Source organism: Misgurnus anguillicaudatus, chromosome 24, assembly GCF_027580225.2.
Source record: "Misgurnus anguillicaudatus chromosome 24, ASM2758022v2, whole genome shotgun sequence".
Lineage (NCBI taxonomy): Eukaryota > Metazoa > Chordata > Actinopteri > Cypriniformes > Cobitidae > Misgurnus > Misgurnus anguillicaudatus.
In genome coordinates this window covers 45,106,861-45,132,381 of record NC_073360.2, presented here as the reverse complement: position 1 = coordinate 45,132,381, position 25,521 = coordinate 45,106,861, and the positions used below count along the sequence as shown (strand labels likewise).

The 25,521-nt window shown below is 37.7% G+C and overlaps 1 protein-coding gene across 3 annotated transcripts; it reads right to left on the bottom strand.

Moving 5' to 3' along the window:
- Positions 1-2,249: 2,249 nt before the first annotated feature.
- Positions 2,250-22,987, bottom strand: LOC129438741 (protein FAM131A). Of its 3 annotated transcripts, none has more exons than XM_055197618.2 (6): positions 22,726-22,987; positions 11,874-12,007; positions 8,103-8,193; positions 6,812-6,994; positions 4,236-4,367; positions 2,250-3,208 (listed from the first exon to the last, which is right to left on the bottom strand). In XM_055197618.2, exons 3-6 carry the CDS (start codon positions 8,170-8,172, stop codon positions 2,697-2,699), a joined length of 897 nt encoding a protein of 298 aa, XP_055053593.1. In that variant the 5' UTR covers positions 8,173-8,193; positions 11,874-12,007; positions 22,726-22,987; the 3' UTR covers positions 2,250-2,696. The 3 variants fall into 3 exon arrangements, with proteins under 3 accessions (XP_055053593.1, XP_055053590.1, XP_055053592.1); XM_055197615.2 differs by lacking the exon at positions 22,726-22,987 and adding an exon at positions 19,863-20,002; XM_055197617.2 differs by lacking the exon at positions 11,874-12,007 and having other exon boundaries at positions 22,726-22,985.
- Between the last annotated feature and the right edge of the window lie 2,534 nt (positions 22,988-25,521).

Here is a 25,521-nt window from a genome sequence, read left to right as displayed (position 1 = left end):
CGCTCCTGCTGCAAGAGTAAGATAAGCATTATTCACCCCTGCTGTAACAGTGAGATAATCATTACTCGCCCCGGCTGTAAGAGTGAGATAAGCATTACTCACCCCTGCTGCAAGAGTGAGATAAGCATTACTCACCCCTGCTGTAAGAGTGAGATAAGCATTACTCACCCCGCTGTAAGAATGAGATAAGCATTACTCGCCCCTGCTGTAAGAGTGAGATAAGCATTACTCACCCCGCTGTAAGAGTGAGATAAGCATTACTCGCCCCTGCTGTAAGAGTGAGATAAGCATTACTCGCCCACGCTGTAAGAGTGAGATAAACTTATATAAACCCACAACAAGTGAGTACAACATAATTCACTCTTGCAACAAGACTGAGATATGCGTAACACACTCATGTTGGAAGAATGAGATAGACCAGTGGTTCTCAAACTTTTTCAGCGTGCGGCCCCCTTTGTGTACGGTGCATTCCTTTGCGGCCCCCCAAAGAAAATTTATGACAAAAAACTGTTCTAAAACTCAACTTTTAACTAAACAAAACATATTGAATGATACAAAGTACTGCTGTTGGTTAGTAGCCTTATTTTTTAGGTTTAATTCCACAGAATTTATGACAAATTAATTTATTTTATAAAATGTTATAAAGCTGGGGCCCCCCTGGCACCGTCTCGTGGCCCCCCTGGGGGCCCCGGCCCCCAGTTTGAGAACCACTGAGATAGACATGCCTCACTTCCACTGTAAGAGTGTGATAAACACAACTCATTCCTGTGGCAAGAGTGAGATAAAAATAACTCAGTCCTACGGTAAGAGTGAATTAAATACATTTCCCTCCTGCAGTAAGAGTGAATTAAACATAACTCGCTGCTGTAGTGACAGTAAAAGAGAGTAACATTACACATTTCTGAAGAAAAATACATAACTCACTCCTGCAATGAGAGAGAGAGAGAGGTGGGAGAATGAGTTAGTGTTATAAATGAATTTTTGTGATTATTTTCACCTATTTTATTGCCTGCTGGGTGAAGATACTGATCTCTTAGAAAGCTTTCCTCAATAATCTATCACTTCTGTATCTGTAACATGTGATATTGTGATATGGATATTTATATTCTATATAATTATCTAGTTTGATGTTTTCTGACTGTGTGATATTAAATCAAGTCATTGCGCGAGCAACAGTTTCTAAATCAGTGGTTCTCAAACTTTTTTGGCATGTGGTCCCCATTGTGTACAGTGCATACCTTCGATGCCCCCCCAAAGAAAAATTATGCCATAAAACATTCTAAACTTAAATTATACAACATAGTGCTGTTGGTTAGTAGCCTTGTTTTTCTGAGGTTCAATTACACAAAACTCATAATAAATGAATAAATCCATTGATCTAGTGAACTATGACTTACATTTGAGTTAGTCTATCACACAAAGCTCTTGTATGGCCATAAAAGACTGAAAATGTGGAGCACGAGACACGGACGATGATTCACAAGGTTTTTGAGGTTGGACTGCTTGTCGCTGTAACATTTTTCAAATCAATATAAGTCAAATAAATACTGTACAGATGTACATGTGACACACACACACACACACACGCCCGGGTAGGGGGGTTATTAGATTGTCAAAACTGTCTGATTGACCAGACCTACAATTTCTTATGATTCATGTTCTCCATGGTAACAAGTGAATATCGGAGAATCAAAGTGGCTCCTAAAGTGAGAGAGAGAGAGAGAGAGCTTGACATTTACAGAACACAAAGAGAAAAATGAGAGCGAATGATTCCCTCTCTAGAGACAAAGAGCAAAGCAAAAGGTGCATTTGTTTCTTTTTTCACATTAGTTTAGTTTTTTCCTGATGTCGACAATATCACACAGTGATAATTCAGGGACAGGGAAATCGAGAAATAAAGCAATAAACAAGTGAACGAACCACAGCGTTACTCAGTTATTCACCGCAAAAACCACACGGTACAAAAATAGAGCAACTCTCAAAAAGGTCCACGAACACGAAGCTTCGTCTTTTACATCCATTCAACAACACTTGAATTACTCCTACACATTCAATGTGTTCATCTTAGGACAATAATGATCTTGAAATATTAACAAATCAAACGATCCACTGAGTATGAATAGTCAAAATAATAAGAATTGAACAAAAACGTAAAAAACTTGATCGTCAGTTTTCTTAGGCATTCTATGTTTTGTAATAAATCTTTCTGTCACTTTATAAACATTCAGCATTCCCGTGTCGCTTCATGAACGACTGTGACAGATCAGATATCAGTTTGACGTATTCAGCAAGCCATGCCCGAAAGATGCGACCGGGGAACAGGCGTTATGTCATCAAGACCCAGAATGCAATGGGGCATGACATCATATAAGGAGCGAGATTACACAACAGCCAAATCCACAAACCGTGCTAAACAACTGGACGTCCAGATCCAAACATTTATGATTCACATTCAGTTCGGCACTTGCAAGACATGCAGAGATAATAAGGTCGATGTCAGTCTTTTGTTCCTCGTTTGTAAAACTTTTAGCGCTTTTGTTTTTAGTTGGAGAATGTTCAAGTTTAGTATTTTTCACCATTTGGTAAAGAAACACAAGATTAAAGGTCAAACCACAAGAGCAAATGGTGTCCAGAATTCAACGAGAAAAGACCGAAATGCAAATTAGTCCAAAACAAACATGCAGAGTCAAAACCGGTCACTGCTCTTCCTCTTCATCCCCGTCCACTTCTTCCTCGTCGAGCGAGACTACGCCAGACGAAGCCACGTCCGACACCTTTCTACGAGAGGAATACTCCGGAGGAAGGCAGACTCTTCCTCCGCAATCCTTACAAGGAGTGTCCTCGTCTTCGAATGTCTCGGAATACGTCGCCAAGCAACAAGGGGAGTGGCCTCGTCTGTGGCCCATCCTCTGGAGGCGGGCCAACAACAGCTCCTCCCCTCCCTGAAGAGCTCCGAGGATTTTGGCGGCGAGGTCGGCGGCGGGGGTGTCCGAGTGGCGTCCGAGGTCTCGCAGCAGCGGGTGTCTTTCGTCCAAACTGCACATGCTGGAGCAGAGCGTTTCGGACGGTGACCCCGGCGACCCTACGGGAGGCGAAAGGTCAGCTCCGACGCCGCTCTCCGCCTCGCACAGACCTCGAACCCGCAGGCGATTCTGACACACCTGAGTGTGTATCAGATCTCTCAGGTAGTGAGGGTACGAGGGAAGATCTGGGTTCAGAGAACAGGTGCATTAGACTAACGTGCAAAACATTATTGCGACATTTTCTCACCTCACGATTTTACGGAGCCCCTAAGGGGACATGGAGCAAATATTAAATAAAGTTTAGTTTTGCATGCGCACGTGAAACTATTGTGTGGACACGTAAAACTATCGCGTTTAGTTTCATTTGCGCACGTGAAACTATTGCGCGCGCACGCAAAAGTTTCATGTGTGCACGCAACACTAAACTTTAAAAAAATTCTGCACATGAAGGTTTCACGTGAGCATGCAAAAGTTTCATGTGAGCACATGAAACTAAACTTTAGATTTAGTTTACTCCAATGTCACCTTAGGGGCTCGGTATGATTTCACATTGATGCATATAAAACGTGTTGCAGTGGCTATAATTGTGTTGTTTAGTTGTATGACACAATATAAATATGTAAGACTGCAGATGAGTTTTTCTCTTTGCTCTTTCCGTCAGTACAAACCACATTAAACTTGCAAGGGAAATGAATGCTGGGATATCAAATAGCGGCGAAGAACAAAATGAGTGCATGAGAGAGAGAATAAAAGTAGGGCAGTGGGACAAACAGGACGGCAAGGAAAAATATCACAATACATGTTGTGGTGATATCAGCATAGATATAGGAAGTAGGGCTGCAGAATATTGGGGAAATTGTTTGTTTTCTGCAATGTTTACTGCGATATGAGAAATACTTGATTACTTCACCAGGTGACTTGAAAAGCTCTCTTAGAGAGGAATTCAATTCTGCCTTGCATTTCCTGTATAGCTCTTGCAAATTGAGGAAAATAGTTGCGTGATGGTATTTGATACCAGTTAACATCGTATTAAGGCGTAATTACACTGAAAAAGGCATCTGAAAAATGCTCTGCTGTGACTGTTGCAAATGCACACATTGCCATGTCAATATATTGTGCAGTCCTAATAAGAAGTTTATCAGTAAAATAAATGGATATAAATTCGATTTAACTCCAGATGTGATCACTACAGATTAAGTATTCGTGTGTTACCTGTGCTCTGTGTGACCGGCTCATTTGCAGGTAGAAAATCTTCATCATATGAATCATCATTCGATTCATCACCATCTACTGAAGACCACGCACGAAGTTTCGCCTCCGCGATGGCAAACTGCTCCGCTACCCCTACGAACACACAAATGCATTGATTGAAAACTTATTTCCGATAAATTCAATAGAGTTAATATTTGTACACCAGATCAGTTATTAGCCGCTGTGGTCATTTTAACACGTAGGTATGAATGGAGATAATGCAACATGGCTCAATATGGCCACTCTGGGTTCAGCCTTCCAGCCAATCATAAATCAATAAAGATGCAATTTTTGCACACATTTTTTGACTTTCCTCATTCAAGTAGATAAGACTCTACATATTTCTGGACTGGATTGCATATTATAGATTCAAGCACTTTCAATGACCTGTATCTATGTATGTATATTTTCAAAAACTTCCCCCAGATTCACAAACTTTCAATGATTTCAAGGACCTTTGGGAACCCTGTCTTTTACAATTTTATTTTCAATTTATTGTCAAAATGTAGATTTGTATTGCATTAGATTAGGGAAGATTAGCGTGGTGATGTGCTTCACCAGACACGTACATCAAACCAGCATAAACCACCACCAGCATAAACCAGCACCAGACCAGCACAGAACTTTAATGATTTAAGGTTTATGGATGAAAGCAGCGATATAATGAATAAATGAAGTAATTAAGACAAACTACTGATGACAAGCTAAATGAAATGTACAGCACTAAGTTTAGTTTGACTCTCGTTCATTGATTGACAGATTGATTCTTTCATTAATCTCTTACCCTCTGAAGAAAGCTTTGTCAGCAAACACACACACACACACACACACACACACACACACACACACCGTATTTTGTTGAGTTTGGCAATTTTCCCGGATGTAAGCATAGTTTGATTTTATCCAAAGAGTCACGGTGTGCGTTTGTGTGTAGCAGTAAATGCACATCCACACATTCACAAGGACACAGACACACATTAAACAGTGCCAGTGAAAACTCACAACTCAGCTGTATATACACACACAAACACACACACACAATCGAATGACATGAATATTTAGTGACTTTTTCCAAAGGAAAGACCAGAGAAAGATGCTGTGACATTGATAAAGTGCAGGGGTTTGTGGGAAACAACACGAGCGAGCTCTCAATGAATTCTGCTCAGGTACGACCAATAAATGGCTGCGGTGGGAAAACGCTTTGTCACAGCGGTGAGCAACAGAAAAGCGATTAACCTTAAGAGAGACAAACCTCAGATAATCTGCTTATCGAAATCAGTCCAAATCTAAATCAATCTCACATGAAGTTTTAAATCAAGATTACACTGCATCTTATTCCTTTAGACTTCAGGGAAATCAGTGCTTATTGATATTGAACAGACAGACATACGGTTGCAAAGAAGCGGAAAGTTTTCTGTAAATTTCTCAAAACTTTCCATGGCAAATTAATCTGGAAAATTTTGGAAATATTCCAATTATTTGGAAACTTAGGGAAATGTATACAAACTATATCATATACAAACATTTTGTTTGATCATGAGCAAGCATGCATGCAAGGAAATACACATTTTGAAGATTCTTGATAGCTACGCTAATCAAGCCTGGATTTATTTGAGCAAAAATAAAAAAGATTTGTTAATAGATAAATGCATGTTCAAAAAAAAAACATTAAAAAATAGTAATGTGTCCAAACTTTTGGGTGGGTGATCTCAACTAGATGTTATCTCTGTCAGTGTATTTGTCTTTACAATGTTGTTGCAAACTAGGTTACACACAGCACAAGAAAGTTTTAAACACATGTATGAAATTTTCGTGAATACATGATTGAAGAAATGATTTGTGTGTGTTATGGATGAATGTAAGTAAGTAGATGCAGGGGGTGTGGCCTCAATGGCCCTTCAGTAAGCAGTGTGCTGTAGTTACATTAAATTTTGTGTTTTGTTTTTTTTACTACATTTAGGCCTACAGGTATTTTTATTTGTAGTTGTTCCTCCAAAAATATTCAGTCAACACATGCTCGGTTTAAAAGAAATCAAAAACACGCTATCAAGCACTGTCAAGAATCGAAAAGCCACCTTGGCCAATCAGAAGCCTAACAAAAATTAACTTTTGTCTACATGACAGCACTGCAACCGGCATTTATTCAAATCCTCACCCTGGCAGAGGTTTTCAAAAATGTTTGGTTTCAGTGCCCTGATACTGCGTTTTTATGTGGACAAACGGCCGAATTGCGTAAAAAACACCACGGTTATAAAAATACCTGTGTCCGTGTGGACTAGGCCTTAAGTTCCCTATTATAAACAACTCTGCATTTTTTTTCAATTTCCAGCCTTGAAATTCCCAGAATGTTGCAACCCTAGAGAGAAATACTCTACGTCCTGTATTTTCTGTTTTTGAGGACTGTAGATCGTTCAATGTTCTGACTCTCAGAGATGATGTTGTGTTATTGTGAGGACATCAAGGTCTTAATGTTTAGCCTGATTGCCCACGATACACTGACTCATGACACAGAATAGAGAAGAAAGAGTCAAACTGACCTGCAGCAAATCTGGCCTCCTGTTCCCCCTCAGACAGATGTGAGTATGATGTGAGGTGAGACTCCAGAGCGCTGGGTGTGTCTGTGGGTTTACGCCAACCATTCCACTCGATCAGGTGTGCCACACGCCCCTGTGCCATCGCTGTGGGCTTTGTCACATGATCCTTAACCACCTGTGAGATACCTGTATGTACACACACACACATCACGCACACACACACGCATGCACGCACACACACACACACACACACACACACACACACACACGCACATAGGGTAAGACACAATGGGTCATAGACCTAAACTGTTTGTTTGTCTTTTTGCCTTTTTTGTGTGTGTTTTTTTTGTTTGTTTTTGAGTGTGTTTCTGTTTTTGTCAGTTTGTGTTTTTTGTGTGTGTGTGTTTTCCTGTTTGTGTCTTTGCTTGTGTTTGTCTGTGTTTTTATTTGTCTTTGTGTGTTTCTTTTTGTGTGTGTTTTGGATTGTGTGTTTATTTGTATGTTTGTTTGTATGTATGTTTGTTTTTGTGTGTGTGCTTCTGTTTGTGTCTCTGTGTGTGTTTTTCTGTTTGTGTGTTATTGTTTGTATGTGTGTTATTGTTTGTATGTGTGTTATTGTTTGTATGTGTGTTTGTTTTTGTCAGTATGTGTTTGTAGCTTTGTGTGTGTTTTTCTGTTTGTGTGTTATTGTTTGTATGTGTGTTTGTTTCTTTGTCTTTGTGTGTGTTTTTCTGTTTGTGTTTTTGTTTGTTTGTATGTGTGTATATTTCTGTGTCTTTGTGTGTTTTTTGGTTTGTATGTGTGATTGTTTGTATGTGTTTCTTTGTGTGTTTCGGTTTGTGTGTTTGTTTGTAAGTCTGTTTGTATGTATATTTGTTTTTGTCAGTATGTGTTTGTAGCTTTGTGTGTGTTTTTCTGTTTGTGTGTTATTGTTTGTATGTGTGTTTGTTTCTGTGTCTTTGTGTGTGTTTTTCTGTTTGTGTGTTATTGTTTGTATGTGTGTTTGTTTCTGTGTCTTTTTGTGTGTTTTTCTGTTTGTGTTTATGTTTTTGTTTTTTTGTATGTGTGTATGTTTCTGTGTCTTTGTGTGTTTTTTGGTTTGTATGTGTGATTGTTTGTATGTGTTTCTTTGTGTGTGTTTTTTGGTTTGTGTGTTTGTTTGTTTGTTTGTATGTATGTTTGTTTTTGTCAGTATGTGTTTGTAGCTTTGTGTGTGTTTTTCTGTTTGTTTGTTTGTGTGTGTGTGTGTGTGTGTGTGTGTGTGTGTGTGTGTGTGTGTGTGTGTGTGTCTTACCGTGAAGTGAAGATCTAGCAAGCGCTGCGATCTCTTGAATGGTAACAGCGCGTCGAGGTTTCGGTAACATGTCGTTGTCTTCAACATTTACCTGAGTGATGACAAAATAACAAGATCAGTAAAAATAAAACTCATGACAAACTAAACAACAATTTTTTTTTAATAATTTTATTTTCAATTCAATATAGTAAGTCAACATCCTGTAATATTGGCATAAAAACAACATGCATTCTTTATACAAACTACAACAAATGATATTCTGCTTTCTAACTATGACTCACTTCTCTCTGAAGTCTGTGAGAAATATTTCTGTTTTAACCTCACAACAAAATCATTAAAGTAAGAGTCATGGTGTGATGATCATTCAAACAAGCGCTGCACGATTATGACAAAAATCATAATTGTCGATTATTCATTGTTATTGTCGTTATTATTGCAGATTAATAGATTTTGAAGGTTTGAATGTTTTGTAACTTTCTGTGAAAGAGCTGCAAGGTAAAACTCATCTAAAGCTTTTGTGAGCATCTTGGAAAAATTCTGTCTAGAAAAGAAAACCCCCTGAAGAGAATCACAAGCAGTCCATTCACACACATATACAGTACACATACACACACGATTTGTGCTGCTGTGTTGTGTAAGATCACAGGTTGTGTTGTCTACTGTATGTAACCTCAGGGGCGTGTGACACGTGTGCACCTGTTGTACTCAAACACTCCAGACGTGACACCTGAGCAGGTAAGACGTTATTCACCAACGTAAATACATTAGTGAATACATCACAGCACAATTAGTGAACAAAATAACAACTGTGTGTATGAAAAAACACACAAACTTGTTTCTGGAAGCTAACACACACACACACACGCACGCACGCTTGCGCACGTGCGCACATACGCGCCTAATTAACAGATAACCAATGAATAACATCTCTATTAACATGCAAACCATCTCTTTCAGCGCGCACACACACAAAGAGAGAGAGAGAGAAAGAGCGAGAGACACACACAAAACGACAGCTACAGGTTTCCTTAAGCGCAAGGGAACAACAACCCGTTTGCACGCGCCTCACGTCTCTCTTTCTCGTTTGTCTCTCGGTAATACACAGGCATACCGTGACCGTGAATCACAGAGCAACTAAAGCCCGGGTCGGTACAGTACAGCGGCACGGGCGCACTCGAAGCATCCACGCGAATCACAGCTCTCTCTCTCACACACAGGCGCGCGCGCACACACGGACAGAATGACGGTCATTGAGCAGTTTTACCCCCGTAGTCGCCGCGCCGCACAGAAACACGAGCTTCTCCATTGAGTCCGCGCTCACCGACATGCCGCTTCAAGCGCGCGTGCCCCGCTATATTCCGCTGCAACTCGGAAGGAAACGAGCATTTCTATGGCAACCGGTCACCATGGAGCGACTTCTCCAAGGATACGGCGGGCTGGATGCTCGGATGACGTCACATGCACCACATCTGATGATGGTTTAGTGTCTGTCTGTCTGTCTGTCTGTCTGTCTGTCTCTGAACTGTATTCGCAGTCTGTTTGTGGGTCTGTTGCATTTGAGGCTCGCTTGATAAACCCACTGAGATTAAAAACATCAGTTTAGAGTATTTGAATATTTTGCATGTTTCCACATTTGCAAGCTAACACAGCACCACAACTCTTCTAAAAAAAAAATCTTTATAAAGCACACACACAACATCACACTATACTAATGTTTGGTTTCCAAATGTTTCCTGGATATAGATTTTTGCTCTCATTAATTCACATCATATGGTTTGTGTAGACTGAGTTTGACTAAAATACGAAGCTGTTCTTGCCCAAATAAAGCTACAGTCAACATGCTTTTCGAAACATTCAGAGCTCCAACACACGAGAGAAACCTCAGACAGAGAACCGAATTAATGTGAAGGCGGCAGATGAATTTTATAGAGCGTGGAAAGAACAGGTCAGTTTGATATCGAGCAGCAAACAGCACATCTGTTTGAGAAGCAATTGATTCACAACGTAACCTCTGGTGTACTCATGACTAAAATATCCACTACGATTAATTGCAACTAATCGATTGCAGAATAAAAGTTTTTGTTTAAGTCACATATGCGTGCATTGTGTATAATAATTATGCATATAAAAATACACACATTTGCATGTATAATTAAATAAACATACGTGTATATATTAAGTATTCATATTACTATATAATATAAACTAATATGTAAATATTTCTTAAACGAACACTCCACTTTTTTGAAAATATGCTCATTTTCTAGCTCCCCTAGAGTTAAACATTTGATTTTTACCGTTTTGGAATCCATTCAGCTGATCTCAGGGTCTGGCAGTACCACTTTTAGCATTAGCACAATCCATTGAATCTGATTAGTACGTAAGCAATGTGCTAAAAAATAACTGAAGAGTTTCAATATTTTTCCTATTTAAAACTTGACTTTTCTGTCGGGCCGATGGTGTAGTGGACGGTGCTCCGACACTTGGTGCAGACGCAGTTCGAATCCCGGCTCGACGTCCTCTGCCAATCCCATACCCCTCTCTTCACCCTATACTTTCCTGTCGTCTCCTTAATTACTGTCTATCTAATAAAAAGGCAAAAATGGCCCCCAAAAAACGTGACTCTTCTGTAGTTACATCGTGTACTAAGACAGACGGAAAATTAAAAGCTGCAATTTTCTAGGCCGATATGGCTAGGAACTATACTCTCAATCTGGCGTAATAATCAATGACTTTGCTGCTGTAACATGACTGCAGCAGGCGTAGTGATATTACGTAGTTCCCAAAAATAGTCCCCTTGGTAACTCTTAATAGCAGGGGACTATTTTCAGCAGCTGCGTAATATCATTGCGCCTGCTGCAGCCATGTTACGGCAGCAATATTTAAAAAAAGTGGAGTGTCCTTTTAAACGTATACATGCGTGTGTATTTAAATATGCATAATTATATTGTATACAATACTCACACATATGATGTAAACTTTTATTTTGCAAACAATTAGTTGCGAAAAATCATTAAACTTTAATTTTGCAAAGATTAGTTTTGAAAAATCATAAAAATTTTATTCTGCAAATGATAAGTTGCGATTAATCAATAAAACTTTTTTTCTGCAAATGATTAGTTGCGATTAATCGTTACAACTTTTATTCTGCAAATGATTAGTTGTGATTAATCAATAAAACTTTTATTCTGTAAATGATTAGCTGCGATAAATTGTTATGCAGCCCAAAGCATCGCTGTCAGTGAAATACTGTTTAAAACACAGAGAAATATAAACATCTATTATCCCGCAGTTATGTAAAGACACCCTGTGGATTATTTTTACTGCACATTAAATAAACACATTACTGTCGAAAAACACATTAAGAATTAATTGCTAATTACTCTGAATGACTTGTAAATGATTAGAAAATTAACTAGTGAACATTAATAAAAACCTAGAGCAAGGAACCAGGTTTAAAATTAACCCTCTAATGACTCTCGGGTCTAATGACACTTGGGTTAATGAGGCATCATTATCAATCCCAGAAAAGACAGAAAAATTATTTTTTTATTCTAATTCAGACACTTCGGTGTGAAACGCGTCATTATATGAATAGAAATAGTTTGTGAATGACAGACGGTATCTGTGGCCCACTTTCTAACGGACTGAGCGGACACAGCGCTCTTCCACATTCAGTGTTGGGTGAGTAACAGGAGGGGATGGTGAGCGTTTCCGGATACTGAGAAATAAAAACGGATACAGAACAGATTGAGAAGGGAACTTTGGCACCTTCAGGTAACGCTCGGCGTGCCCAAATGTCTCATACAGGCCGCTCGCCAGACTCGTCCGTGTGTTGCCCAGGAGCACGAGGTCGGAGTACGAACTCCTCGGACTCCAGTCCACACGCAACCTGTCACCCGCCACTGTTGGGTAAAGACAGAAGTCTGACCAACTCAAAAAACCCATTGACTGATGGGGTAACCAGATCTTAATACACATCATTACTGCTGATGTATATAACAAGGTGACACGACAGATATACAAGTTTCAAGAGACTTGATGTCTCCGCTATTAAACATCATTTAATTTATTATGATGGCAGATGAGAGGATATTTACTGTGCATCTCTGTAATGCACTCATGCATCTTCATGCAACAGCTTACTGCCAAACACAGAGCACCGCCATGCTGTTTAAATTTCTATCAATTTCTGATTTTCTTGAAATAACAAAAAGACACCCAAAGTAAGATTTATGGGATTTAATAGCAAGCATTATTGTGCAGCAGATTCCCTGCATGTTTTCAGTCCAGCAGGTCACAGATCAGCACTGCTGTGTAATGATGTTTGGTCTAAATGTGCAGTTAATGACATGCAGTGTGCACCAGACTTCATGGCCGCTGTCAATGGTTTGGTTACATGCAGCCTTTTCTTTCATTGGTTCTCTCATTTCTGACCCATAATCCTGACTGAATGACACGGATCAGCACCACAGGAGGCGTCACGCTGTCACAGCCAAATGTCACACTCATCACGCACCTCTGATGTCATTTCCTGCATGCATGTGTGGGAATATTAACATGTGTAACTTCATTAACACTTCCAGATTTGGATTATGCAACAAGAACCGGTTCTGAATCTCATCGCATGTACATCTTCAGGTCAAAAGATCTTCTGATCTGTGTTCAGATCTCAATGTGAGTCTTATTGTCTGTCCTGTGGAGAGAAATAATGTCTCATCCACGCAGACGGTCACAGTGAGAAATGAAACCGTTTTGTTGGTCCATCTTTCAGTCTGGACTCCAGCGGCGGTGTACCTTTCTCTTGTGTGCACCAATTAACTTAATGGATGAATATTGTGACACCTGTGAAAAACATCTTCAGGTCATATTTCACCCCAAAGTCAAGAAACTAAATGTGATCCTGGACCACAAACCAGCCATAAGTCACACGGGGATATTTGTAGCAATAGCTAAAAATACTTTGTATGTGGGTCAAAATGATAAAAAATGTTCAGGCCATATTAGATATTTAGTAAAGATCATGTTTCTTGAAGATATTTTGTAAATTTCCTAACGTATATATATTGAAATCTATTTATCATTAGTAATATGTGTGCCAAGGACTTCATTTGGACAACTTTAAAGGCAATTCTCTCAATATTTAGATTGTTTGGCATCCTCAGATTCCATATGATCAAATAGTTGTATCTTAGCCAAACCAAACATCAATGGAAAGGCTTATTAACAACTTTCAGACCATATAATGTAAATGCAAAAATAAAAAAATGAAACTAAACGACAATTTTTCTGGATAACCTCGTCAAAGGATTATTGCCATTTTCTCTCCGTTTCATAATTTTACTTAAAGGCAGAGTCCACGATGTTTGAAAAACGCGTTGGAAAAGGAGACGTGCCGACTACCAAAACACACTTATAGCCAATCAAATCAAATCAAATGCCGGGTTGCGTATGTGTGGGGCGGGTCTATCAACAGAAGGTCCAGATTCTATTGGGGTAGGGACGTGTTTGTTTAGGTGATTTCAAATATCAACATTGGCTTTCAAACATCATGGACTCCGCCTTTAATAGTTATTTAGGACATACAATGGAAACAAACAAAAAAGCGATTTTTTTTTTTTTTTTTTTTGTTTTTCTGTTTGCGGGTCGAACATTATCAGGGGGAATGACGCACACTCTTTCAATGACATACTGTAATGATAGTAATTAGCACATATATTGTTCACGGATGGTCAGTATTGCGATTGATCCACATCACTCTTTTAAAACATGTCCATAAACAGTGTTAAGATAAATCAGGACAATCTATTGCTGTACTGACAGAAAGACGATCACATGTAATTATTTTGCTATGACTTATTTGATGTACTTTACCATGGCCTTTTTTTGCCCTAAGATATTTTGTCCGAAGAATGTGAAATTAAAAGCATGTATCATGCCAAATGTGTAAGGAGCCCCTAAGGGGACATGGAGAAAAAATTACATAAAGTTTAGTTTCGCATGCGCACATGAAACCATTGCGTGTGCATGTGAAATTATCGCCTGTGCACATGAAACTATCGTGTTTAGTTTCATGTGCGCATGCGAAAGTTTCAAGTGCGCACGCGAAAGTTCCACGTGCGCACGCGAAAATAAACTTTTTTTAAGAATTCTGCAACATTAAGGTTTCGCGTGAGCACATGAAACTAAACCTTAGATTTTTTTACTCTAATGTCACCTTAGGGGCTCGGTAATACGTGTAATACGTATATATTAATGTAAAACACAGATGTGAAACACAGGCTAAAATACGTCACTTTATATAACGTTACCTTATTACGTTAACATAAACTTATAAGGAAAGAAAAGATGAAAGGAGAACATGTGAACTGGTTAATTCATTCCTATATTATTATTTATAATACCTCCATAGATATATCTGTGACTATAGGCAGTCAAAAACATTTGGAAATACCACATTGTAACATCATGTAATAATGATGACGTAATCAAACATTTAGTTTTTATTTAACTGAAATCACATTGTCAATAATCAAATAGTCAATAACTTATGGCGAGTGTTGGGGAAACGCATTACAAGTAACGCGCATTACGTAATAATATTAATTTTCTGAAGTAACGAGTAAAGTAACGCATTACTTTATAAATGTACACATTAATATTTGAATTACTTTTTAAAAAAAGAAATGCGAATTACTTTTCAGTTTGATTAATTTGATTGTAAAAAAACTAAATTAAACTGGACAAATACATTTAGAATGATGCACCCTATGCGTGTGCGGCCAGGGGTCTCAATATAAAGCATGCGTACGCACAAAACGGGGCTGAAAATGGGAGTACGCAGCTTCCCACGCAAAGGTTGTGATCTTTAAAAAAACAAATGTGACAGGAGAATGGACATGCAGGGATCTGAGAATAATTCATGCAAGTCAAATTTATTTCATACATAAAAATGGAAAAACAGTGCTTACACCCACCGTCATGCTCATATAAATAAATAAAATACAAAAGAATAAAAATAACATACGAATAACACTACAAAATAATAAATAATAATGAATAATGTATGCAAACTTGCAGGTCATCTGTGATTTATAAAGGGAACATTGCATTTTTAAGTCTTAATATTTTTTGGCGTATGCCATGTTTGGCTTATGGGTGCACGTAAACTTTTAGTGAAGATCCTATATGCACAGTTTTATAAATGAGACTCCAGAGCTTGACATTTTTGTGATGGAAATATGCATTTTCTGTTGCAGAACTTCTCAGTCATAAAAAACACCTACAAGGCCTGAAAGAGATCAAGCTTCAGCCAAGTAAGAAAAAGTGACGCGAAAGTAACTTAAAAGTAACGTAAGCGCATTACTTTCTATGAAAAGTAACTAAGTAACGCAATAAGTTTCTTTTTTGAGGAGAAACTTAATATTGTAATGCATTATTTTCCCCATCACTGCTTATGGCTCCAAACTGTTTATAATATATCTCCAGTGCATCTGAAAATTCAATACTATAACCTACGAGAGGGGCATAATAAATGCTATGCTGACGACCACAGATTTTCCCTCTGCACTGGAGGTCAGGGTAGCTATAAAGAGGGTCTTGTCTATATGGTGATATACAGTATACGTTCAACTACCTTCAATGTTAATATCGTCCGCAGCCACAACCTCGAATGCCCTTGTGTGGAATTGTGTCCCATCAGGCAACATTTAAAAGTAATGCAAGAAACACAGTGCTTGAAAAAGGATCATCCATCACCATATAGACAAAACCCTCTTTATTGCTACCCTGACCTCCAGCTGCAGAGAGAAAATCTGTCGAATTGAAAAATTAACGTTAAGTTTCATTTTTTTTTTTTTTGCATTAACATTGTATGGTCTGAAAATCGAATTGTGACGCATTACACGGACCCTTACTTATTCAAATTTCAGATGATGTAAATTTCAGAAAATTAAAAAGTATTTAAGTACCTTTGAAATATTTAGCATTATTGCATGCGAAAAATATATATTCCATAAGTTGATTTGTTTTCAAATGTATCATCATCATATTTGCATGCATGCATTTGGCAGATGCTTTTATCCAAAGCAACTTACAGTTCATGCGAGCTATGGGAAAACCTGTGAATTAAACCCATGATATTTTGAGCTTTTAATGCAATGCTCAACCAACTATAGGAACACAAGGAAGTTATGTTAATAAACCGCATCTAAAATATTTTTAATATACAAGAAATATAAGCTTCATTTTTCTTACACAAAATAGATTTTTTTGGCGGGTGAAATATGACCTGAATATGTTTACATAAGATTGTATTTAATTTATTTTTCTGTGTCTCTATAACAGACCTGATCTGTTGCATAAAAAAATTTTTTCTACGATAATAATAGCTCAGTCAACAGACTGCTCACCGACTCGCCCATATGATTTAACAGACACTTAGTTCAAGCTGGGTGACCCAAAAACGGAGCTGACAATTATCAGAAAAATAAAGTTAGAGCTTTAGAAATGTACTGTATGTAATGTACTAACACCCGCTCCTCTATACCGTATCCAATCCATCTGCTTTATAATGTTCAGGACACTCCGGGCCACCGGCGGACCGGGCCATCTGGGGCCGGCGTGTGTCTGACCTCACTCAATCTCAATATGAGCGTGTAACCTCTAAGTGCTGTTTGACTTTTACGTTTGACAGTGAAGCTTTTTTATGCGCTGACGAGTATATGTGCTGATAACTGTACCGAAACAAATATCCTACACCCTTGTCTTCACGAGGAACACTGTATGACTTATAAATCATCAAGTTCTCGGGTCAAAACTGACACAATCTCCCAACAGCATTGCTTTGGGTGGTTTTAAAGAAGATGTTGGTGCGTTTATATGCAGCAGAACAGATAAGGACAAAGTCAAGCAAAGACAGTCAGATAAAAGCAGGAATGAGCGCTGACAGAGATGCTGAGGGAATCATCACTGACTGTTCAGAGGTCAAGTGGACGAGAGGAAAATCTAACCTGTTCATTTTCTAGAGATAAACGAGTCAACAGGGTTAAACCCGAACACTGTCACAGTAAGGAGGTCAAACCTTAACCACTCGTTTAACTGCAATTAACAAGACACTCGTGGTGTACGGTCCGGGGTAATGATGTGTGCCCGGTATCATGATATCCCATTAATAATTACAGCACAAGATCTGAGGTGAAAATAAATCTGAGTTTGTTTGTTTGGGACTCTCAGAGTGGAACGGCATTGTAGTTTTTTTCCGTACTCGTGTGAGGAAACACTTGATGGACAGACAACATCTTAATGTTTCCTAAAGAAGAACAGGCTGTTCAACAGATTGTTCGATTTATGTCAAAGATTATGGGGTCACCTAGCTAAGCAGGCTAAGCCCCCCTCCCCGTCATCATTATAGGGTCACCGTGATTTCACAAAATAAGATGTGGTCGAGGATCAAAATTTTTTTGTTGGTCCTGAATCAACGTTTTAAAAAAATACTCTTTTTACACTGTAAAAAATTAGCGGTAGTTATGCAGCTGTTTGCCAGTAACTTACTGTAGAATTTAAATGTATGTTATTTACTCGCAACAGTTTGTTTAAAGTTAAATGAACATTAAACATTAACAAGTCTTTATCTTTACAGAATAAAATTATAAAATAATAGTCTCATCATGCAAAGCATTTTGGGACCCAAAATCTGTTTTTTCATCCAGATTTTGTTTCCCAGAATGCTAAATCTGAATGCTAAGTTACTGGCAAAAAGCTGCCTGCTTTAACAGTGCACCCATACAGCAAAAATATATTTTATATAATTTTAAATATATTTCAAAATATACAAAAATGGCCAAAAAATATATTTGCTGAAAATTATTTAGAAATCAGTTACAAAAAGTATTTTTCACCAATACATATTTTTGGCCATTTTTGTATATTTTGAAACATATTAAAAAAATAAAAGCATTTAAATTCAAATTGCACTGAAAGAAAACCTTTTTTTTTACAAACCTGTAAACTAAAAGGTTTGAAAAGGTTTAAAGTAAATATTCAACTGTAAAAATGTACAAACTTCTAAAAATATGCTTAATATTTTTTGTCTGTATGGCTTGTAAAATTAAAAAAGTATTTGTTGCCCTGAAATACATTTTGAAATATATGTTAATAAATTAATATATATGTAACTAAATATATGGTCAAAATAAAATATATATATAACTTTTACTTTCTGCAAAATGTATTTAGCATATTTTTTAATTGGCCAGAGACATTTATTTTTTGCCATATGAACTGAAAAAAAATGATTTATTGAATTGAATCAATGTTTTTAAGGTAAGTGGTTGCAATCAATTTATTTAAGCTACATTTAAACAAAAAAAGATTAGTAAAATAAAATATAAAACTTTTGTTTAAATGTAGCTTAAATAAATTGATTGCAACCACTTACCTTAAAAACATTGATTCAATTCAATGAATCATTTTTTTCAGTGTGGGTAACCAATTTTACCCCTCAAATCAGTGTGAAATAATAGTTTGAGAAGCTTTAAAAACCCCTAACCCAATCCTAAATATAACCCAAAATCTAACAATCTGTCAATTACTCCACATGCACAGCATGAGGTGCACTTAAGAGTTTATATTTATTTCAGAAATCTTTTGGATTAGTTTATTGCGAAATTGCACCAAATAATGGAAAGTATAGATTTGTGGCAGCGCAGCACTAGAATTTTAAATCCATGTATTATTTTAATTTGAATACCCCCCCTTTAATTATAATTTTGTGCTTTATAGGGGGTCAGGGACCACCCCAGCCCTCCCCCACAATTTAAACACTAGTTCAACATACTGGTTAGCTGTAATTGTCAACAGTTTTCCCCCAAATTTTTGTCTAATGTGAGCACACAGCTCCATCAATAAGACTTATGCACACCTCCGTTATTATGAATAAATAATTCATCATAATTCATTTTTACATTAAAACATGACAGAAAGACTCACCACTAAACTCTTAATAAAGGTTCATTCATAATGATGTCATAGAAGAAGCAATTTTGGCTCCACAAAGAACCATTTAGTCAAAGTTTATTTTCTTTCAAGGGTACTTTACAGCCAAAAATCATTATTCTTTGGAATCATTTGGCACATTGTTTTAAGGGTTTAGCTTCCTGAAGCAATTTCTATATTTATCTGTTATTTTACAAACGCATTTGTTTTGTATTGGTTTGGCTGGATGGATGAGACCCGACACATATTAGTTTAAATGTAATTGGATGTGTTAAATGTATAAATCTAATGAAGAACAAGTATAAAGTACACATGCGCACACTCACTCACTGCTGTAAACAACCCTATAGATGTAGACGTGGCTCGTTCCACTTCTGTTTACATGCGGCATGACTCACGTACGCTGCACAAAAGCTCTGTAACCGGATCCATGTGAGAGAGAAGAAATAATCTACAGCATGCTAAATGAGCGCTGAAGCGGTTTAAAATGCATCTGCATGCGCAGGACGTCCACATTCAATGTTTCTGCAGTGAGGAAAACCTCTGTAATCTAATCTGATCATTCAGTCCCATCCACTCACACATAATGCAGATCAGCATCCATGCAGTCCCTGTAAATCAGAACTGTGTGTGTGTGTGTGTGGGCTGCGGTCTGCAGGCTCAGGTTACATATATATAAATAAATATATATGAGTGCTCTGATGAGATCTGATCTCGACTCTTTCTCATGCGCACGGGAGGAATAACAGAGAGTGAGATTCTCACCTACTGGTGTTCTGGAGGCGACACAGCCCATGCTCCAGGTAATTATGTGGCAAAAAATAAACCATAGAGCTGTATAGACGCAATGATGGAAGCTCTCTCTCCTCTGCCCTCTCTCTCTTTCTCTCCCTCTCTCTCTCTCTCACTCATCCTGTACGCACTTCTTTTACAACTCAAGTTGCTGCACTGCTGAGGCTCGCAGGAAAACCCCTCTGCTCTCATAAACACGTGAAGAAGACTAAACCACTGTTCACCTAAACACCTGAAAACTAAACCGCTGTTCTATTAAACACGTGAAGACTAAACCGCTGTTCACTTAAATACCTGAAGACTAAACGGCTGTTCACTTAAACCTGTGAAGACTAAACCACTGTTCTCTTAAATGTGTAAAGACAAAACCACTGTTCACTTAAACGTGTGAAGACTAAACCGCTGTTCTCTTAAACGTGTGAAGACTAAACCACTGTTCTCTTAAACGTGTGAAGACTAAACTACTGTTCATTAAAATGTGTGAAGACTAAACCGCTGTTCACTTAAACGTGTGAAGACTAAACCGCTGTTCACTTAAACGTGTGAAGACTAAACCACTGTTCTCTTACACACATGAAGACTAAACTGCTGATCACTTAAACACGTGAAGACTAAATCGTTGTTCACTTAAATGCATGAAGACTAAACTGCTGTTCACTTAAACACATGATGACTAAAACACTGTTCTGTTAAACGCGTGAAGACTAACCCGCTGTTCCCTTAAACACGTGAAGACTAACCCGCTGTTCCCTTAAACACGTGAAGACTAACCCGCTGTTCCCTTAAACACGTGAAGACTAACCCGCTGTTCCCTTAAACATGTGAAGACTAAACCGCTGTTCACTTAAACGTGTGAAGACTAAACCGCTGTTCACTTAAACGTGTGAAGACTAAACCGCTGTTCACTTAAACGTGTGAAGACTAAACCACTGTTCTCTTACACACATGAAGACTAAACTGCTGATCACTTAAACACGTGAAGACTAAATCGTTGTTCACTTAAACGCATGAAGACTAAACTGCTGTTCACTTAAACACATGATGACTAAAACACTGTTCTGTTAAACGCGTGAAGACTAACCCGCTGTTCCCTTAAACACGTGAAGACTAACCCGCTGTTCCCTTAAACACGTGAAGACTAACCCGCTGTTCCCTTAAACATGTGAAGACTAAACCGCTGTTCTCTTAAACACGTGAAGACTAAACCGCTGTTCTGTTAAACACGTGAAGACTAAACCGCTGTTCTCTTAAACACGTGAAGACTAAACCGCTGTTCTCTTAAAAGCGTGAAGACTAACCCGCTGTTCCCTTAAACATGTGAAGACTAAACCGCTATTCCCTTAAACATGTGAAGACTAAACCGCTATTCCCTTAAACATGTGAAGACTAAACTGCTGATCTCTTAAATGCGTGAAGACTAAACCGCCGTTCTCTTAAACGCGTGAAGACTAAACCGCCGTTCTCTTAAATGCGTGAAGACTAACTTGCTGTTCCCTTAAACATGTAAAGACCAAACTGCTGTTCTCTTAATCACGTGAAGACTAAACCGCTGTTCCCTTAAACACGTGAAGACTAAACTGCTGTTCCCTTAAACATGTGAAGACTAAACCGCTGTTCTCTTAAACATGTGAAGACTAAACTGCTGATCTCTTAAATGCGTGAAGACTAAACCGCCGTTCTCTTAAACGCGTGAAGACTAACCTGCTGTTCCCTTAAACATGTAAAGACCAAACTGCTGTTCTCTTAATCACGTGAAGACTAAACCGCTGTTCCCTTAAACGCGTGAAGACTAAACTGCTGTTCCCTTAAACATGTGAAGACTAAACCGCTATTCCCTTAAACATGTGAAGACTAAACTGCTGATCTCTTAAATGCGTGAAGACTAAACCGCCGTTCTCTTAAACGCGTGAAGACTAACCTGCTGTTCCCTTAAACATGTAAAGACCAAACTGCTGTTCTCTTAATCACGTGAAGACTAAACCGCTGTTCCCTTAAACGCGTGAAGACTAAACTGCTGTTCCCTTAAACATGTGAAGACTAAACCGCTGTTCTCTTAAACGAGTGAAGACTAAACCGCTGTTCTCTTAAACGCATGAAGACTAAACCACTCTTTACTTAAATGTGAAGACTAAACCACTGTACACGTAAACGCGTGAAGACTTAACTGCTGTTCACTTAAACGTGTGAAAACTAAACCACTGTTCACTTAAACGTGTGAAAACTAAACCACTGTTCACTTAAACGAGTGAAGACTAAACCACTGTTCACTTAAACACGTGAAGACAAAATCGTTGTCCTCTTATACATGAGAAGAATAAACTGTTCTTTTAAACAATTAAAGATTCTTGCTTAAATATAAAGTAATGTTGAGTAAAGGCATATATCAATCATAAACTAATGAAGAGTCATCATTAACTACAATTTGTCTCATGACTCAACACGTGAATTCATTAATTCATAAAACATTAAAAAACATGTCACTTTGTACTTAAAGATGACTCTTCATCATTTATTATCAGTACATGCCTTAACTTTACTTCACTTTAACATGTGAAGACTAAACCGCTGTTTTTTCAAACACGTGATGATTAGCCGTTTACTTAAACATGTGCATTAAGTTTGTGTTTAATTCAACAAATGTGGACAGACACCCACCTAACCCGCTATTTTCTCATATAGAAATATATATTATATAAATGTAAGCAAAATTTACGTTCTTCAAACCACATGCAGACTGAAGAAAATCTGTTTGCATTGTACTTAATAGTATTTATGCTTACTGTAGCTGTTAGTGTTTGTTTAGTGTGGTGTTGCTGTATATATATGTGTATCTCACCTCGGGATGGACGCGAAGGTTTCAGCACCGCAGCAGTTGGACAGCTCTCTTCCGCACGGGCACGCGCGCATTGGCGTCGCTCGATGCTCGGTTGCGTTCACAGACACACACAGCCGGTGTGAACACACAAACAGCCCTGCTCTTCCGTGCGCGTGAGACCTGAAAAACACAAGCAGGCGGAAACTGCGTTTATAAAGCAACCATGCGGTAGACCCCCCTCACTGAACCATAGGATGCGCAACGAGCTCTGATTGGACAGATCATGTGCTGACCACGCCCACAAGACTTCAACTGGGGGGAGAGAGAGAGAGAGAGAGAGAGAGAGAGAGAGAGAGAAAGAGAGAACATTTTTTTTCTCATCAGTCAGACACACAGAGATCATTTATCTCACTGGTGTCACATCTTTATGTTAAATGTTGGTCTCCTGTGTACACTCAGATTAAAGAGCTTCATCATCTTCATCTTTAATACAAACACTTGACTTATTCAGAATGAAACCTTTTATAACACAAACATTAAAACAAGATGCACAATCTGCTGCTGAGATTTTGATGTTTATTGTAAACAGGTTTATGTGTTTGGATGTGCAGAGACACAAGGAAAACACAGATCATACAGATTACACAACATTAGAAATGCAAGCCAGGCTGTTCTTCAAATGTGTCCTACAAGTATTATTATTTTTATATATTTAAATAAGAATATTTTAATCTATTGGAGAACTTACCATTAAAAATAATTTTGTAGGTTTAACCGATGAAGAGTTTTTAAGACAGCAGGGTTTTGTAGTAAATGAGATCATTAGCTGTATAGAGATACAAACCCATGCAGAAATCTGAGAGTTGAGGATCTGAGAAGAGACAAAGAGAAAGTTAGTATAGAGAGATCACAGATCTCATGTGTCTGTACGGTAACAGTGTGCTCAGATCAGATCACACGCCAAACCAGAAAAGAATCATCAGGACATAATGGACTACACGTTTAAATGAGCCCATCTGACACAAATGTGCGTAATTAGACAAACTCTCGCCTGCAGAAAACCTTCACACTGTAGAGAAGTGATAGAGTCGAGAGAAAAAAACTCAACCTTATAATGATTATATCGTTTCTTATTCCCTTTGAAACCTCTTCTCTGAAAATCTCTGGGAGCGAGAGAGAGGAACGGAGGGAGGGAGGGAGAGAAAAAGAAACAACTAGAAACTGATCTTTCTGTTAGAAGAACACAAGGACTGCAGTGTGTGTTAACAGCACATGAGAAAATCAATCTGACCTGACTTAATCTCTCCATTATATGTACTTCATATATATTATGGCTTTATTCTGTTATTTAACTCTGTGTTTGGCCTTTTGTTTAATTTTGCACTATACATTTTGTTTTATTCGCACTATTTTGTACTCGGCCCAGCTGCAAATGCTTTGGAAATACAAATGTACAGTTTTTGTTATGCAAATAAAGCACACTTAAATATATATATATATATATATATAGAGAGAGAGAGAGAGAGAGAGAAATCTGATCAACAGTTCAGTAACATGATGATGACGATGAAAGGAACTGAGAGATGCAGTAACAGTGAAGAGTTTTGTTGATTTATCTGATACCATGAGCAAATTGTTTTGTATCGCTTTGTCTCAATTCAAAGCTAATCTATAGTTCATGCTAAAAAATGTCATTAAGTTTTAAACACAAAGACAAAAGCCATAATAATATATTATATTTAAGATATTCTGCTTAGATGTGTGTATAGAAAACAAGACACTAATCATTATATAAGTAACAGTACATCATTAACATTTAGGCATTTACCAGACGCTTTTGTCTGCGACATACAAAGATTAATAAACAATGAAGTGATTTGTCATAGGAAAGCAATAGTACAAGAAGTGCTTAGTTATAACAGGTTACAAGTGCTCACTATTCTAAAATAAAAATACCTGTTGAGAGAGCGAGTTAGTCATTTTTTAAAATAGAAGAGGTGTCTACAGTCAATATCAATTTGTCAAGGATTTTATGGAAATTGTTGGAATTGAATGTTTGAATATTGAACATCATCTATGTCTTGACTCTAAACCAGATGTGCCCAAAGTTGGCCCACAATGACCTTTAATTTGGCCCGTCATGCCACGTGATGACGTATATCTAATTAAACATTTTCTAAAATTTTGGTTTTATTTGTACATTACAAAAATGTAAATTGAAATGAATTAAGGTGAATATTATTTTTAATGTACATGCATACTTGAAGGTGTATAGCGTGTGCATTATAAAACTCAACAAACTGTTGCCTTAAAATTTTTTGTTGAATCAACTCGGATTTACAAGTCATTTCAACTTAACCAAAGATGATTAAAGATGAGTGTTTATAACTACAGGTGAGTTGTTACAACTTACTTAAGTTGACTTTTCTCAACAATATTTTATAAGTTGTGACAACTCATCTCTGTTGACATTACATGTAAATCTGAGTTGATTTAACAAAAAATTTTAAGGCAGCAAAGTTTTTTTTACAGTGTAGGCTACTATAGGCTAATAATGGAGAGGTCAAGGCATTGGCACACAGACAAAAGAAAATGATTGTAAAATGAATTTTTTTACAACATTAACCTTTGAAAATAAAACTTAGTTATGCATAAACAGAGTAATGTTAGCTTGTTTATTTTTTAAATATTAGACAAATAAATAAGGAGAATTAGGGCAACTTTAATTTTATTTTAATATAACACAGCAACATTTATTTTCGGCCCACAGCCCTCAGTCAGGTTTGATTTTTGGCCCTTGGAAGGAAAAAGTTTGGG